At 36.0% G+C, this 14,036-nt stretch overlaps 1 protein-coding gene across 1 annotated transcript in view; it reads left to right on the forward strand.

Annotated features, from left to right (window-relative positions):
* The window catches only part of ASXL3 (ASXL transcriptional regulator 3), a 129,084-nt gene that overhangs the window by 109,694 nt on the left and 5,354 nt on the right, over positions 1–14,036 (forward strand). The window contains exons 10-12 of the mRNA XM_067290428.1: positions 4,906–5,002; positions 5,455–5,560; positions 10,627–12,580. Of these exons, the coding sequence (XP_067146529.1) occupies positions 4,906–5,002; positions 5,455–5,560; positions 10,627–12,580 (2,157 nt within the window). The remainder of the gene's footprint in view (positions 1–4,905; positions 5,003–5,454; positions 5,561–10,626; positions 12,581–14,036) is intronic.

Consider the following 14,036-nt stretch of genomic DNA (forward strand, 5'->3'; position numbering starts at 1 on the left):
AAATTGATAGTGTATTTAAAGATCTGCTATATTGGCATGTTTATTCAAATTCTAATTTAGATCTAGTGGTTAATTGCGCTGTCTCCATGGTCAGAGGACAGAGAAGTAAATAGACTCTTCGGCTTCAAAAATTTTAATTCCCACTTAAGCTTTTTGACTTTGGTGAAAATACATTCTCTCAGTGAGATTTGAAGATTTCAGTAGAGCATCTATTAGCTAATCTTGGTTCTTCCAACTTCAACAGAACAGTAAAAATTTCAGTCTGATTTCACATGACTAGTGTATTGAGGGCAGGACTAAAACATTTTTGTTAGTGTCATCGTTTCTAGTAGACTCCTGTGAAGACCAATAATATTTGTGATGAAAAAAGGTATAAAAAGACTTACTTTTTTCTTAATGATTTGATTCTTTTCAGTTTGCTTTTCTGAAATAAAGCTTAGATTGTTCCTCTTCTTAATCCTGAACTGAAGTAGTATAGTAGTATTCCATGTTCACTGAGATGGATATGGAAGTGACTGCGTTATTCGTTCTCTTTCTGTGACTCAGTCCCATGAACACTAAAATTAATGAGTGTTGTTTTACATTCAGATGGGTTCAGTATCCAGATTTGAAAACTGTAGTTATTTTTAGTTCCTTTAGATCATGTTTGATCCTTTATCATGGAAGATCCAAGAAATATGTTCCCGGGTTTTAATGGTCAAGATTCTTTTAAAATCTGTATCTTCTGTTTTTTTTCTTCATTACTTAAGCAAGTTGTTCCTAAATTCAGGAAACCTCTAGGGGTTCAAAAAAATTAAAGTTTATTCTAGTATCCTGTTTGTTTAATTAGCAAATCTTATGTATTCATTATATTTTGAGTTTTTCCATTGATCCATTTATTTTGCTTCTTTAAAATAAATATTTATACAAGATTTTGCTAGTTTTGTCACTGTTCACACTTGTCCTTCCCTCCCCCTCCCAACATAGAAATCTTCAAAGGAATCAAAAATAGCTAAAAGACTGAATTTCTTGTTAGTTGCATTGGGCCATTTTCTCGTCTGTTAGTAGGTCTGCTTTTTGCATAGTATTTCTTTCTTCCTTATAACATTTTGAAATTTTTTCTCTCTTTTACTTTACCTCTTCATCATGAGTTCCTTTTGCTCTTTTGCCATTCTTCTTTTTTCTCTGAGCTTTGACTGAGTGAATACATTCTTCCTCTTCCATTGCCAGTACAGATTTTCTTTGATCTCAAATTTCTGAGCAGGTGTGGCAAAGTCACAGAGGCTGGTCAACTTTTATTTCTTGCATTTTTCTTCTAGAAGAAGTGCTGATTGGTGTGCATTAATTTAGCAAGTTCTATCTGCTTAAAAGGATCCCAAAGCTTTTTCCTATCCTGCTGGATTTTAAAGTTTAGTCCTATTGCATTTGACTAGAATGCTTTGGAGCGTTTTGAGCTTATTTGTTATCTCTTACCCTGAATTATGTGTACCAAGTCTGGTTAATAGTGGTGTTTTCATGCATCCCTCCATACTGTTCTTTCATCCTGAAATGATTTTTTTAGATCACGTTAAAATAGGTCACTGGTGGCTTCTCGTCTAATTAATTAGCGTGTTTCCACTTCTGGATTACTATATGCTTTTCTGTCTAGCTTTTGGCTATTCCAGCTATATTTTTACTTAAAGCTTGTGTGTTCTGTGCCCCGTGAGCATAGCTCTCAGTAAAGCTTGTCTACTGGCAGATCACCAAGGTAATGACAGTGATGAAGTCAGCAGTCACTTTTCCTTGGGTTTGTCCTTCTTGCTTTCTTTACCTAAGCATCTTTAAAATCATATTTGTGATCTTGAAAATGTAGTTCTACTTGTAAGCTGTAACAGTTAATAGCTAAAGTGGTAAATGCAACATTCACAATGTTCTTTTTCTGTCTTCAGAGGTAGTCAACAAATGATCTAATGTTCCATGGTTGTTAGTTGGCCTGTACCAGTATTTCTTCCTAGGTAACGCACTGCAGTCTTCCTCTCAGCCCCTCTTCTGCTCATCCTTTTTTTTTTTTTTCTTCCACAGGTGCTTACTACTTGTTGCTTTTTTTCTGGTCTGCAGGAGTTAATAACCTTTTACCTATGTCCCTGCTGACATCTGCTTTTTGTTCCAAAATTACTACCTATCCTTTTCTCTCAAGTTAGGAACAATTTGCTTAAGTAATAAAGAAAAAAAAAAAGAACATACAGATTTTAAAAGAATCTTGACCATTAAAGCCTGGGAGCATAATTCTTGGATCTGCTTAACATTTGAATGTGGTTTAACCTCTTTCTAGCATTTAGCTTGGAGTTTGCAGTTTCTTTTTCACACCTTATAAAAATTACGTACCCAAAAGCTCGGAACTTTTTCGAAGTTTATCAGCCAATATGATAAAAGTTGCAGTAGCTTTTCCTACAAACCTTGCTTTTCTCATATCCTTACAACAACACAGCTACAACAAAGCTAATACTGTTCTTCCTATATTCACATGCTAATCTAACTTGGCAGTCTTCATAATGCTCTTGATTTATGCAGCCTAGTGAAATAGCTCAATCACACTTTGGTTGCAGTTTCATATAATGTTTAATGCAATCTCAAAGTGGATTGCTGCTGAAAGGTGGTATTCTCTTTCCACCTCTTGCTGTGCATTCTGACTTTGCATGAGATGTAATGATTGTATGACCTTAGGATCAGGTGGATCATCTTGCTGATTTAACAGAAAATTAGTGTCCGCAAATTATTACTTTCCTATGAGAGTTGTTGATCTGACTAACAATGTGGCTGTCCTGTGTATCACCAGTTGAGCAAAAGGATTTGGGAAAGATCATGCCTTTCACAGATAGCCTGTAGTTAAAGATTAAATACAATAATAATAACTATTTCATGTGTGTATTACTCCTCCTTGCAAGACTCTCTCAAGATTTGGAGTGAAATCTTGGTTTTACCGAAGTCTGGAGTAAAACCTACACTGACGTGACTGGGCATTACTGTTTCTTCTCCTCTGATGTTGAAATTGAAGATGGCTTCAGTATTTGTTTGGGGAACAAAGAATCATGTAGCTGTGACTCTATTCTTTATAATCTGACATCTTACCTTTTTAGGTAAGATGCGCAAGTGCCATTATCTGCTAGCTACTAGTTTGTTCAGGTCTAAAAGGAACCAGCATCTAAAAATCTCACTTTACTATACTAATTCTGGAACTTAAATTTTTCAGCAAAGAAGTTCATTTGTGCAGAAAAAAGATTTGCTTTATACAATAAGTGCATGTTCTTTATTGTCTCTCTCTACCATCTCACTGATTCTCCAATTTTTTTTTCTTGCTGCTGCAAGTCTCACTGTTTATTTCCAGTTTTCCTCTCCAGTTTCAGCTTTAGTCATAGCCTATCTGTAATTAATATGCATGTGTTCCACAACCCACATCATGAGACACGTAGAAGCATTATATATCCACCCTACTCTTGAATAAAGTCCTGTGAGTTGTTGGCAAAGCAATGCCATATAGCAGGAAATCACAGGCAGTACTGTAGGTTCGTGTCCAGCTGAGGCACCCTGGTACTGTCCTAGCATGCACTTACTGTCCTTGCTGAAATCAAATGCCTTTAGTGTTAGCTGTCTTTCAGAGTCCATGCTTATCACTCTGTTTCTCTTTTCACTACTCTGCACTTTTTTGTTTTACTCATAGATGTACTTATTTTGGAACAGGACATCAGCTAGGCAATGAGAAAATTAGCTAAGACTGTTCTGAAAGTAGGGCCAATATTATCAGTGAAATCTAGAGCTCAGTGAGGGTGCTGGGGATAAATATCATTAAATGTTTCTGACACATCTGCTTCTTTCTGCCTCTTGGTTTGAAACAGGTTCCAATAGGGAATATGACATAACTAAAATGTGTGCTAATATGCTGGAAAATGTGGTATTTTGTACTACCAGATTTACAAATTATGTTGTCAAACATTTATTTCTTATTTAGCTCAAAAATATAAAATGAACCGTAGTGAGGGTGGGTTTTGTTCTGGCAACATTCACTCCTACTTTTACTGTTACCTCTCTTTGTCTCTTTATTTACTTGTTTTTATTGTTTCTTTATTTATAACTATAGTGATGATACCCACTGCTAATTTGTTTTATCTAGTTACTTTTGCCAGTTAGTAAAATATTCCTTGAATAGTTGGACATATCCTCACAAACCAAAAGCAAGCATCCAGTTTTATGGTAAAAGGAAGCTCAATACTTAGATTGCTTTAAAAAGTAATTGCAGAAAATACTGTAAGACGTTTAATGGTGTCATATCATTGACTGTTTGGCAGATGTAGAAGGTAAAGATAATTATTGTTTATAATATTTTCCCATAGTTTTCACTGTTGATGCCTATAAAACTATGAGTATAGTTGTTTTTTGTTTTAGTGCTGAGCTCACACTAGATATTTTGTTAAGGTTACTTGTCATCAATTCTGCTGCCAGTACAGTATATTATCTAATATGAGTGCTGGGTTTATTTAGCATTGAGAAACACAGGGAAGTTACTGTCCTCATTATATTTAATTAATTTGTTTTGTACTGCATTCCAGGCAGACGCACAAGTACAATAATGATCTTGATTTTAGATTGTGTACAACAGCTCTAGACATATTAGTCTCAAGATAAAGGGCTGTGATTAAAACACATCAATCAAGTAATACTGATGACTGATTACTATTGAAGAGAGCACATTGATGCCAGATTAGGCCACTTGCATTTACAGTAACAACTATAATGAAAGTGCTGTTTTAGTCCTAGTCCTTTAGTTGATTTCCTTTGTTATTCCCACTGCCTATCCCTCCCTATTTCCCTTGACTGGAACTTTATTCTTATGTGATCATAGCTGAAGCTGTTTCTGACAGTATCTTCTGCTACCATCGGCTTATTTTCTAGATGGGAAGTGACGGAGTTTTGCGCCTCAGTAGTTCCGCTCTAAATAATGAATTCTTTGCATATGCAGCACAAGGGTGGAAACAACGATTGGCAGAAGGTAACTCTACTTGTTCTCAGATTTACTGGATTTTAATTATTTTTATGAAGGATGCCTTTGTTTCTATGTTTGAGAAATACTTTTAGAATGGAAAATGTAATACAGCAGCAGTTCAGCAATAAAATTGCTGATTTCATTTTGAATTTTACAGCTTGCTGTGGCAGCTTATTTTGACAGTTAGAAAAAAATACAAAAAGCATTTCGTGACTGTCAGACTTGGAAACATAAATGCATGTGACTAAATCCCTCCAATATACCTTGTAAATACTGAAGTTATTTGCTAAATGAAATCTTTGTAGGTCAAACTCACTTTTGCTTTTCGTCATTTTAATTTTGGATTGTTGGATGACTGTAAGAGTTGTGTGTCATATTTGTATCTGTAATTTATAATGATCCTATATTAGACTACACTTTGACAACTTTTATTCAATATGTTAGTATTTGTTTTTTAGGAGAATTTACTCCAGAAATGCAGTTGCGCATCAGACAAGAGATTGAAAAAGAAAAGAAAACTGAACCTTGGAAAGAAAAATTCTTTGAAAGGTTTTATGGTGAAAAGTAAGTATTGAAGCAAATACAAGCATTTTTTTCATTTTCTTTTAGGAGGAAATGAAAATATAATTCTCTGCTTCACATAGCACAGGCATATGCTGCAAAACTTAATAAAGCGGTTATCAAAGGTAGTCATTCCCCATATAAGAAGCTGTGGGTAGAATTATAGTGGCATGTCTGCACTTGCATTACAATTGCATTTTTAAAGGTTCATAACTTATCCATAAAAATTCATTCCGAGGAACGTTTAGGACACAAGGCCTAAGCATGTGAGTATTTTTTAATTATTTTTTTTAAAGATAGCATTAGGGCAATTCTCCCCTCCTGCAAAATATAAATTCAGTCTCTACAGAATAGAAGACTAGTAGAAATATTTCTATAGTTTGTTTTTATTTATTTTTTCTAAGTTAGTTGTGAAAGCTTTTAAAATCAAATAGTGCTTTTGAGTGTTTGACCCAGATGGCCCTTCATTGGATTGGAAAGTACAACATGGAAGAAACACTGGCTAGAGACTAATCCCCCTGAAAGTGACACTAGCTAGTCTTATTTTGGAAGTGAAATAAAAAGAATAAATATTGGCTAAAGTGATTTATTGGCTAAAGTGAATCAGAAAGTATCACTCCAGGTGCTTAACTGAGGTGAGTCAGCACAATTTTCTTGGTGCTGATACAGAGATGGCATTCTGCAGCAGATAAAGATTTAGTCCTTAAATTCTCTCTGTTTTAAAAATGTTTTTTTCTAAGATTTTCTTAACATTTGAGAATATTCCTTTTAAAAATTACTTCTAAAAAGTTAATCCATCAATACTTTGAATTATATCTCTGTTAAAAAAAATCAGAAAGATCACATTTTTATTTTGAGGTATGTTTTAATGTAATTTATTAATAATATTTAGTAGACAAAAATGTCCAAAAATAAACCATTATGATGTGAGAGTTCTTAATTTTGTTGATAGATGCTTTTTAGGACATCAGGAGCACTGAGAAGCCTGCATGTGAGTAATTAACTTAAAGACTATAGCATTGACTAAAGCATTTGTGTAGCCAGTAGCTACTTCTCGCAATCCACTGGTCTTGGACCACGAGGAAGTGTAGTCAAAACAAGGCAGCAAATAGACAGATTGACTATAATGTTTACTGTTGCAGTTCCTTGTTTAGGTGCTTTCTCCCAGTGTGAATACTATTTCTACCCCACTTTAACTATAATGCAAGTTCTAGGGTCTTAGCATGGCAGATTTTTTTTATTGTCAAGTGCTTAATTTTGTATTTAAAAGCTTTGAGACCTCAATTTAGTCCAGCCGTTGATCCCTTTCAAATAAAAAAGTATTAATTAGCTTGTTAGATAAACAGCATAGTGGCTTTTCATTATGCATGTCAAGATAAGTCATTTACAGACTCTTCATGGAGAAAGCTATGTAAGGTGCTGCCATAGGACCTCCTGCAGAAAGTAGAAGTTTAATAACAGCAAAGCATGAGCAGCTCATTCTAGCTAAAGTGTATTCCTAAATCACAAATGAGTATCACATGCACAGAGAATGTTACTCATAATTTTACAGAGCCAGCAGTCCTGCCATGCTAGCTGAACGCTGGATGCTGTAACGGTTGGCAGATAATAACTCAGTCTGCAGTGATACATGTCATTTGGAATGATAGATTCCTGACATCCACATTGTTATGCAAAATGTCATATCATACATAACATCTGTTTCTGAGGACCGTACTGAATCTGGTTGCCCCTTCCCTCTCCCCAGCTTACGTTGTTTCAGTTGAATTCTTTTTCCTGGCTAATATGCAGGCAGCTTCTACTTCTCTACTACTTCTACTTCTCTACTTCTGCTTGGCCAGTCTTAAGTATTTTTCCCCATTATTTACTGGCTGCCTGGTATCTTTTGCTGTAGTTTCCACCTGGTATAAGTTCTCTTACCTTTTTTACTTTGTTGGTTTTTAAACTTGCTTTGAGTGTGATTGGGCTTTGTCTAATTTCAGTTATGTTGATACTACTGAAGTAGCAGCTTCTGAAAGCTTTCTAAGCTCTTTCTCAGATGTATTGTCTGCAAAATAGGTCTCCCTTGCAGTCTTAACTCATTCACTGTCCAGTCAGTTTGGTATTTTTGCTCTGACTTTGGCTAATTTGATCTTCAGATATTCCATAACTAAATTCAACTTTCACCTTGTACCTAAAGAAGGACAATTAATAGAATCTTTGTAATCATTTTGACAAACTCTGGAGTTCATGACTTTCAAAGGCTTTAAAGGCTTCAAAGGTTTCTATGTAGGCTCTGTGCATTGTTTTTTATTATGTTTGCTCCTATCTATGCCCAGGCCATTCAGCATGAGACTGTCAGTTGTAGTTTACATCCATCCATTTTATGTTCTTTCTGCTTTTGAAGTTCTGTTTCTTGTTGGTCATTCCTTTTTTCCCCTCTCTGACTTTCTTTGAAAAACCAGGACTTCATTCTGCAGTCATTTATCCAGGGCCAGCTGATGCATGTTGCCAGAAATACACACTCTTCTGGCTTTGCCCCCAGGATTACACGGGTTATATTCTGTTGTCTCAATATGTTTTTTCTTTTCCCACTCTTGAGAGAGTTGCATGTCAGGATGGTGCTGCCAGCCCACTAAATCAAAGGTTTCATTTTGGGCATACGTCCTCTAAATTTTATTGCTGATTTAACCCTTCATTAATTTTTTAAATTTTCTCTAGTACTTCTTCTCACAGCGCTAGAATATCAGCCTCTGTATTTCTTTGAGTAGCTGTTTGGGGTTTTTTGATTTGATAATTGACTGCCCTTGCTTTATCAGTTGAATCCTGTCCTTATCGGCACTTTCACTGATGTCTGTTTACTGCTGTTCTCATATTTTTCTGCTTTATTGCAAACTTTGGGTGTCTGTTTCTCTAAGGAAGAAGACAGATCGGCTGTTTATCTTGCAATGTGAGGTGGTCTTAAACACGCTGATCTCAAGTCTTCCTTTTGAAAATCTTTTTCTTCACTGCAGTATCTTAAGATAGTAGTATTTCTAATACTGCATAAAACTAATTAAGATTCAGCACATGTTTTGCTGGCCTTAATCCTGCATTATCTTATTTTTCTTATACTACTTCCTCTTTGATATGTTACTAGGATATTTGTGTAGTGTCTCTGTGACAGTTACATTCACCTTTATCTTGTTCTTCTTACTCCTTTGCTTATTTTCCTTCTATAAAGACAGCCATCAGGCATTGTCTTTTGTGATGTAAGGCAGCTGGAGAAAATAGACCGTAGGTTTAGTTTTCAGTAATTCAATGCTTTTTTTTTTTTCTCTCCTCATTTTCCTGAGATAACTTTTTTTCATTTACACAAGGAATTTTAGAGGAAGGAATTTATTCACCTAAAATTAGTTGTCTGGTTCCGTATATAGTCTACTGAGAGAGCGACATTTTCAGAAAGGTATTCAGTTTGGGAGAAGCAAATTAGCTGCTCTGAATTTCTCTCTGGAGGATCCTCCCTCAGCCTGTTGATGGCACAGGGAGACTATGTACATACATTAAGTGACTAGTGGTAGGCAATATTAATAATTACCTTAAAAGTCCTTCTTGGATACCAATTCCAGGGTGATTTTTTTTTTTAATGTTTATAACTATCACTGTGAAAAATGTATCTTTTCAGTATTTTTCAAATGCGTGATCACAGATTTTGGTTTTTCACATGTTTATTCTGTGCTTTCACATGTATGTAGCTTTCACATGTATATATGTGCTTTCTGATCTCTGTATCCTCTGGCCACGCATTGACAAAGTTCTCTTGCTTCCTTAATTTCTGAATATCTGTCATGCTTGCTTAACAGCCATATTATTCTTCAGTTACTTTGTTTAAAATAAGAACAGAAATCCAGCATCTGTTAATAAAATTAGAGGATCCTTAACCTATAAAATTTCTTTTAGCCCTCCAACCAGGCTTTTCTGTATTTTCTAGTGCTGTAGAATTGCTCAGGCACAATGGATGATCTTATTAAAGATGCTGAACACCTGCACTCCCACTCCCCTTGGTGGGGTAAGGATGTCAGAGAGCATAAATTTTTTAAAAAACTTTTTTTGAGTCCTTGGTTTTTGTTTTGTTGTTGTTTTTTAATTCTGTCAGAGTAATTAAACTATTTAATATTTTCAGGATCAAAGGTAAGAAAATCTTCAGAAGTATAGATAGGTTCATATGAAATATACAGATGCTTCATTTGCACTTCATCTTTGAAAATGCATAGAATATAAATATGGCCCTTATTTGTTCCTTAGGAATGTTCAACTTGGATGAAATTGGATGAACAGCATATGCATAGATCTGCTTATTTAGAAATAGTTTATTAACATAAATGGAGTATTTATAGGGTGCTGAAAGAGAGTGGAGCAAAAACATACAGGTTGTCAACCGATATCTTTATAATTGACTCTTGACTGGTAAAATGAGGCTGAAATTGAGTTATTTTAATTTCCATCATATATATGAAATGATTATAGAATTACAAAACTCAAGTGAAAGGCATACTTTGCTTTATTAGTTTTAGATGCAGCATTTTCTTTCAAGTGCAGCATTTAAGCCATGTTGCTGGCTGTGTTGACTCTAAATGCAGGTGTAGGAGGAAAAGGGATTTTCTCCAGAACTGTTACTGGTGGAAGAAGATACATTTGTGCATTTCTTCTGCAGTGTCTGCAATGTTAGTATTTCAGTATTGTGCTGATACAAAAAAAAACAACCAACAACAGCAATTTAAAGAGAGTTTGAGTAGCAGTGAATCTGTGTAGCTTGTTTTTTTATTTCATTGAAATGCCAAATAGTTAAATAATGAGGAATAAATTACTTGGGTTTTTATTATTTTACTTTCTTAACACGGGTAAGACAAATTGGGTAATTCATTTTCCAAAATATATAAAACCAAATTTTCAATCATATAAATTTGTCTGCTACTATTTAACCAAACCATTATTTTAAACTGGATGAAATGTCCCTTTCATAAATAAAAGATGTGGGAGAAAAAGGTGAATCTATTCCTTTATTATGACTGTGGTGAAACAACCTTTTTAATTTGTGTGTTTTTATTTAGATTGGGAATGTCAAGAGGGGAATCGATGAAACTCACTGCAGTACAAAACAATGATGAAGATGAAAGCAGTTCTTTGTGTGGATCTTCTGGCATACCTGGTCCTTCTAAGCAAGCAACCTTTGAGGACCATGAGCAGAAAGGCGCTAAAATTCCACCATTGCCAGAGAGGGATTATTGTCCATCTCTTTGTAATGTGGAACAGGTTCCAGTCAAGGACCTAATGGCAGAATCAGAAGATATACTGATACCTGAAGAATCAATCATTCAGGAGGAGATTGCTGAAGAGGTTGAGACAAGTATTTGTGAATGCCAGGAGGAGAACCATAAAACAGAACATGAGTTTTCTGAGGAGTCAGTCAGTCCAGCTGGCACAAATGAAGAAACAGAGGCAGTGCAGCTTGGAGACAGTGCTGAGTCCTGTGTCATGATGAATGATGTAACTGATACTGTATCTCCCATTGAAATTAAAGTGGAGTTGAAGTCAGAATGCCCTCAGGAGGAGATGTCAGTTGTGATAGATCAGCTGGAGGATTGCATATCACCAGCACGATCAGCCTCATCCACAAACTCTGTCAGTGATACAACAGAGAAGGATTCTGAGTCTGCAAAAGAGCTAATTGCTCCAGAAATGCAAAATGCTGTTCTGGAAGGCTCCTTGTTCACTGGTGGAGGCATTGTGGTGGATATGGAGCTTCAAAGTGACCCTGATGAACAATTGTCTGAAAATGCCTGTATTTCTGAAACTTCCTTTTCCTCTGGAAGTCCAGAAGGACCATGTGTCTGTATTGCCTCTCCTGGGGGAGACACTCAGTCAACTTCAGAGGAACCCTGTACTCCAGCATCTCTTGAAACAGCTTGCTCATCTGAAGTGTCCAGTACTGAAAACATTGAAGGTGATATTCAGCAAAAGGCCACCGATGAAAACTTGAACACACCCTTAATGTCAGAAATTTCTCCAATGTCCACCTCACCTGTAACCTCAGAAGCATCTCTTATGTCAAACTTACCTTTAACATCAGAGGCATCACCAGCTTCTAATTTACCTTTAACATCAGAAACATCTCCTATGTCTGATTTACCTTTAACATCCGAAACATCTTCAGTATCTTCTGTTCTTCTGACTTCGGAAACATCTGTGGCAAATAGTTTACCTCTTCCATCAGAAACATCTCCAATTTCTAATTCCTCCAGCAACGAAAGACTTATTTTGCAACAGAGGAAATCACCGTGTTTGTTGGAAGACTCCCTCCCCACTTTGCAAGAAGAAAGCTCTACCATTCCTAAGGTTGTTCAAGAGGAGAATCTTGTTCTTCAGCCAAAGCAGCTTCAGAGTGCACCTGAAAATATGAAAGTTGGTCCACTAGCAATTATGCCAGATACTTCAATATTGGAAGAGACCCAAAGCAAAAACCTCAGTCATCAGCCATGTAAATCACATTCTGAAATTGAGAAATCCTACATTGCTTCCATCCCAGAACACTCTCCTCCAGATGTAATCAAAATTAAAAATCACAGTGTTCAGCAAAGAGGTGACAAGAAAGGTACTGTCCTGCCATCAGAGGTAACTGTCTTATCAGAAGGATCAGCGGGCAAAAATATTGAACTGCTTCCATCAAAACCACATGATAAACTATATACCTCATCTCTGGAGAAAGCTTCATTCTCCGAAGTGTGCAGAAGTAAATCTCACAAGCTACCTGGCAGCACCCAAAGCCTACTGGAGAGTTCACATTCTTCCAAGTCATTAGAACTCACAAAATCAGCTGAAGTGAGGAATGAAAGTAGAGACCCAGAGATCCCAAAGAGGAAAACAGCAGAGCAGCACAGTTTTGGAATCTGTAAAGAGAAGAGAGCTAGAATAGATGATGATCAGCCTAACCGTAATGCTTCATCTACGAGTCCATCTGATAAAGATCAGCCACCCAGAGAAGAACCCCGAGTTCCACCCCTTAAGGTAAAGTAGTGAAAAAACAGGCTGACTTGGAAACTAAAGGGTTATTCTCTCCCTTCTGCTGACTGCCTGTATACATAATGCATGGTGTATTTTTTGTGGAGGTGTGAGGGGCCTTACTACTGACCTTTTTGCTTTACTATTCCATTCCTACTCTGCCAAATTACTTCCTGATATAGATTTACCTATAGATGTTCAGTCAGGTTCTTCACTACAAAATTGCTTTTGTGCAGGTAAAAGTTTTTCAGGCTCTATGGCTTAATCTAATTCATGAGCTTCTCCTCATTTACGCAGTGCTACTTGCCTTTCTTTTATTTGCCCAACTGTATTGCCCCCTTATTTTCCCACAAATGACTTCTCCAACAAGCATGAATAAAAAGTGTTACCAAACTATTACTGAGAAAACCAACTAGTGCCTTAATCCAGCAAGAGAACCTGGAGTCAGAACCAACCAACATTGCAGATCCTTTTGCAAGCCCACAGATTGGGGAAGAGTGAAATGTAAGATTTCCCTGTAGAGTTAATTGAAAGCAGAGACCTGGCTATCAGGGGGAAGTGTCTAATTGATATCTCTGTAGATATCCTTGTTAATGGCAGGGCAAAAAATAAAAAAACAATACACCGGCTAAGTGAACTCCTTTTTACCTATCATTTTGCTATGTAAGAAAGTGAATTCCAGCTGAGAAGCACTTTTTCCCCCCTCTGACAGAGGGATCTATAGATTTAATTATATTTAGTCTCAGCATTTTGTCCTTCTTAATTTTGTACATGACATCAGTCAAAATTTAGATCCCATTTTCTGAACTTAAGCCATTGGCTTTGCAATACTAGTTCCTAATTATTCAGAGATGCCCTTTTCTGCATTTATTTTTAACTACTGCAATCACTGAACATTGTTAATATGGCCAGGGGGGCAGATACAGTCACTGTTTTAATCACTAGCATGGCAGCATATTTCAACTAATTTATTTTTATGAGCAGTGATGCAATTGGAAGTTAGCCCATTCTGAGTTTAGCAATATTTTTTCATATTTGGAAAGTGTCTATTTAGCCTAATAAATTGTAATCGTTCTCTAAGCACAAAGAAAAGTAGATCACTAGGGAAGGAGAAAGGTCATGACTACAATAATAAAAATAATCAAGCATTTAGAGCTTTAGCAGTTCTGATGATGCAAGTGGAAACTGAAAAAAAAATTGCTGTTGAAATGAGAAGCAAAATGTTTTGAAGTAATTGTAAGATTGTAATATACTTTAAATACATTAATGTAAATGTTAATTCAATTGTTAAACAATAGATGGAAAAATCTGATGATGCAAGACATCAGTTACAAATAATGGATTTTTTCTTATGTATCTTGCCAGACAAACCCGACTGAAAAAGCATGGTAACCAAATTCAGAATTGGTCTTTTGACAGGCGTTTGTTGGCATATGTAAAATGGAGCAAGTCTGATTCCTGT

Source organism: Apteryx mantelli, chromosome 2, assembly GCF_036417845.1.
Source record: "Apteryx mantelli isolate bAptMan1 chromosome 2, bAptMan1.hap1, whole genome shotgun sequence".
NCBI lineage: Eukaryota > Metazoa > Chordata > Aves > Apterygiformes > Apterygidae > Apteryx > Apteryx mantelli.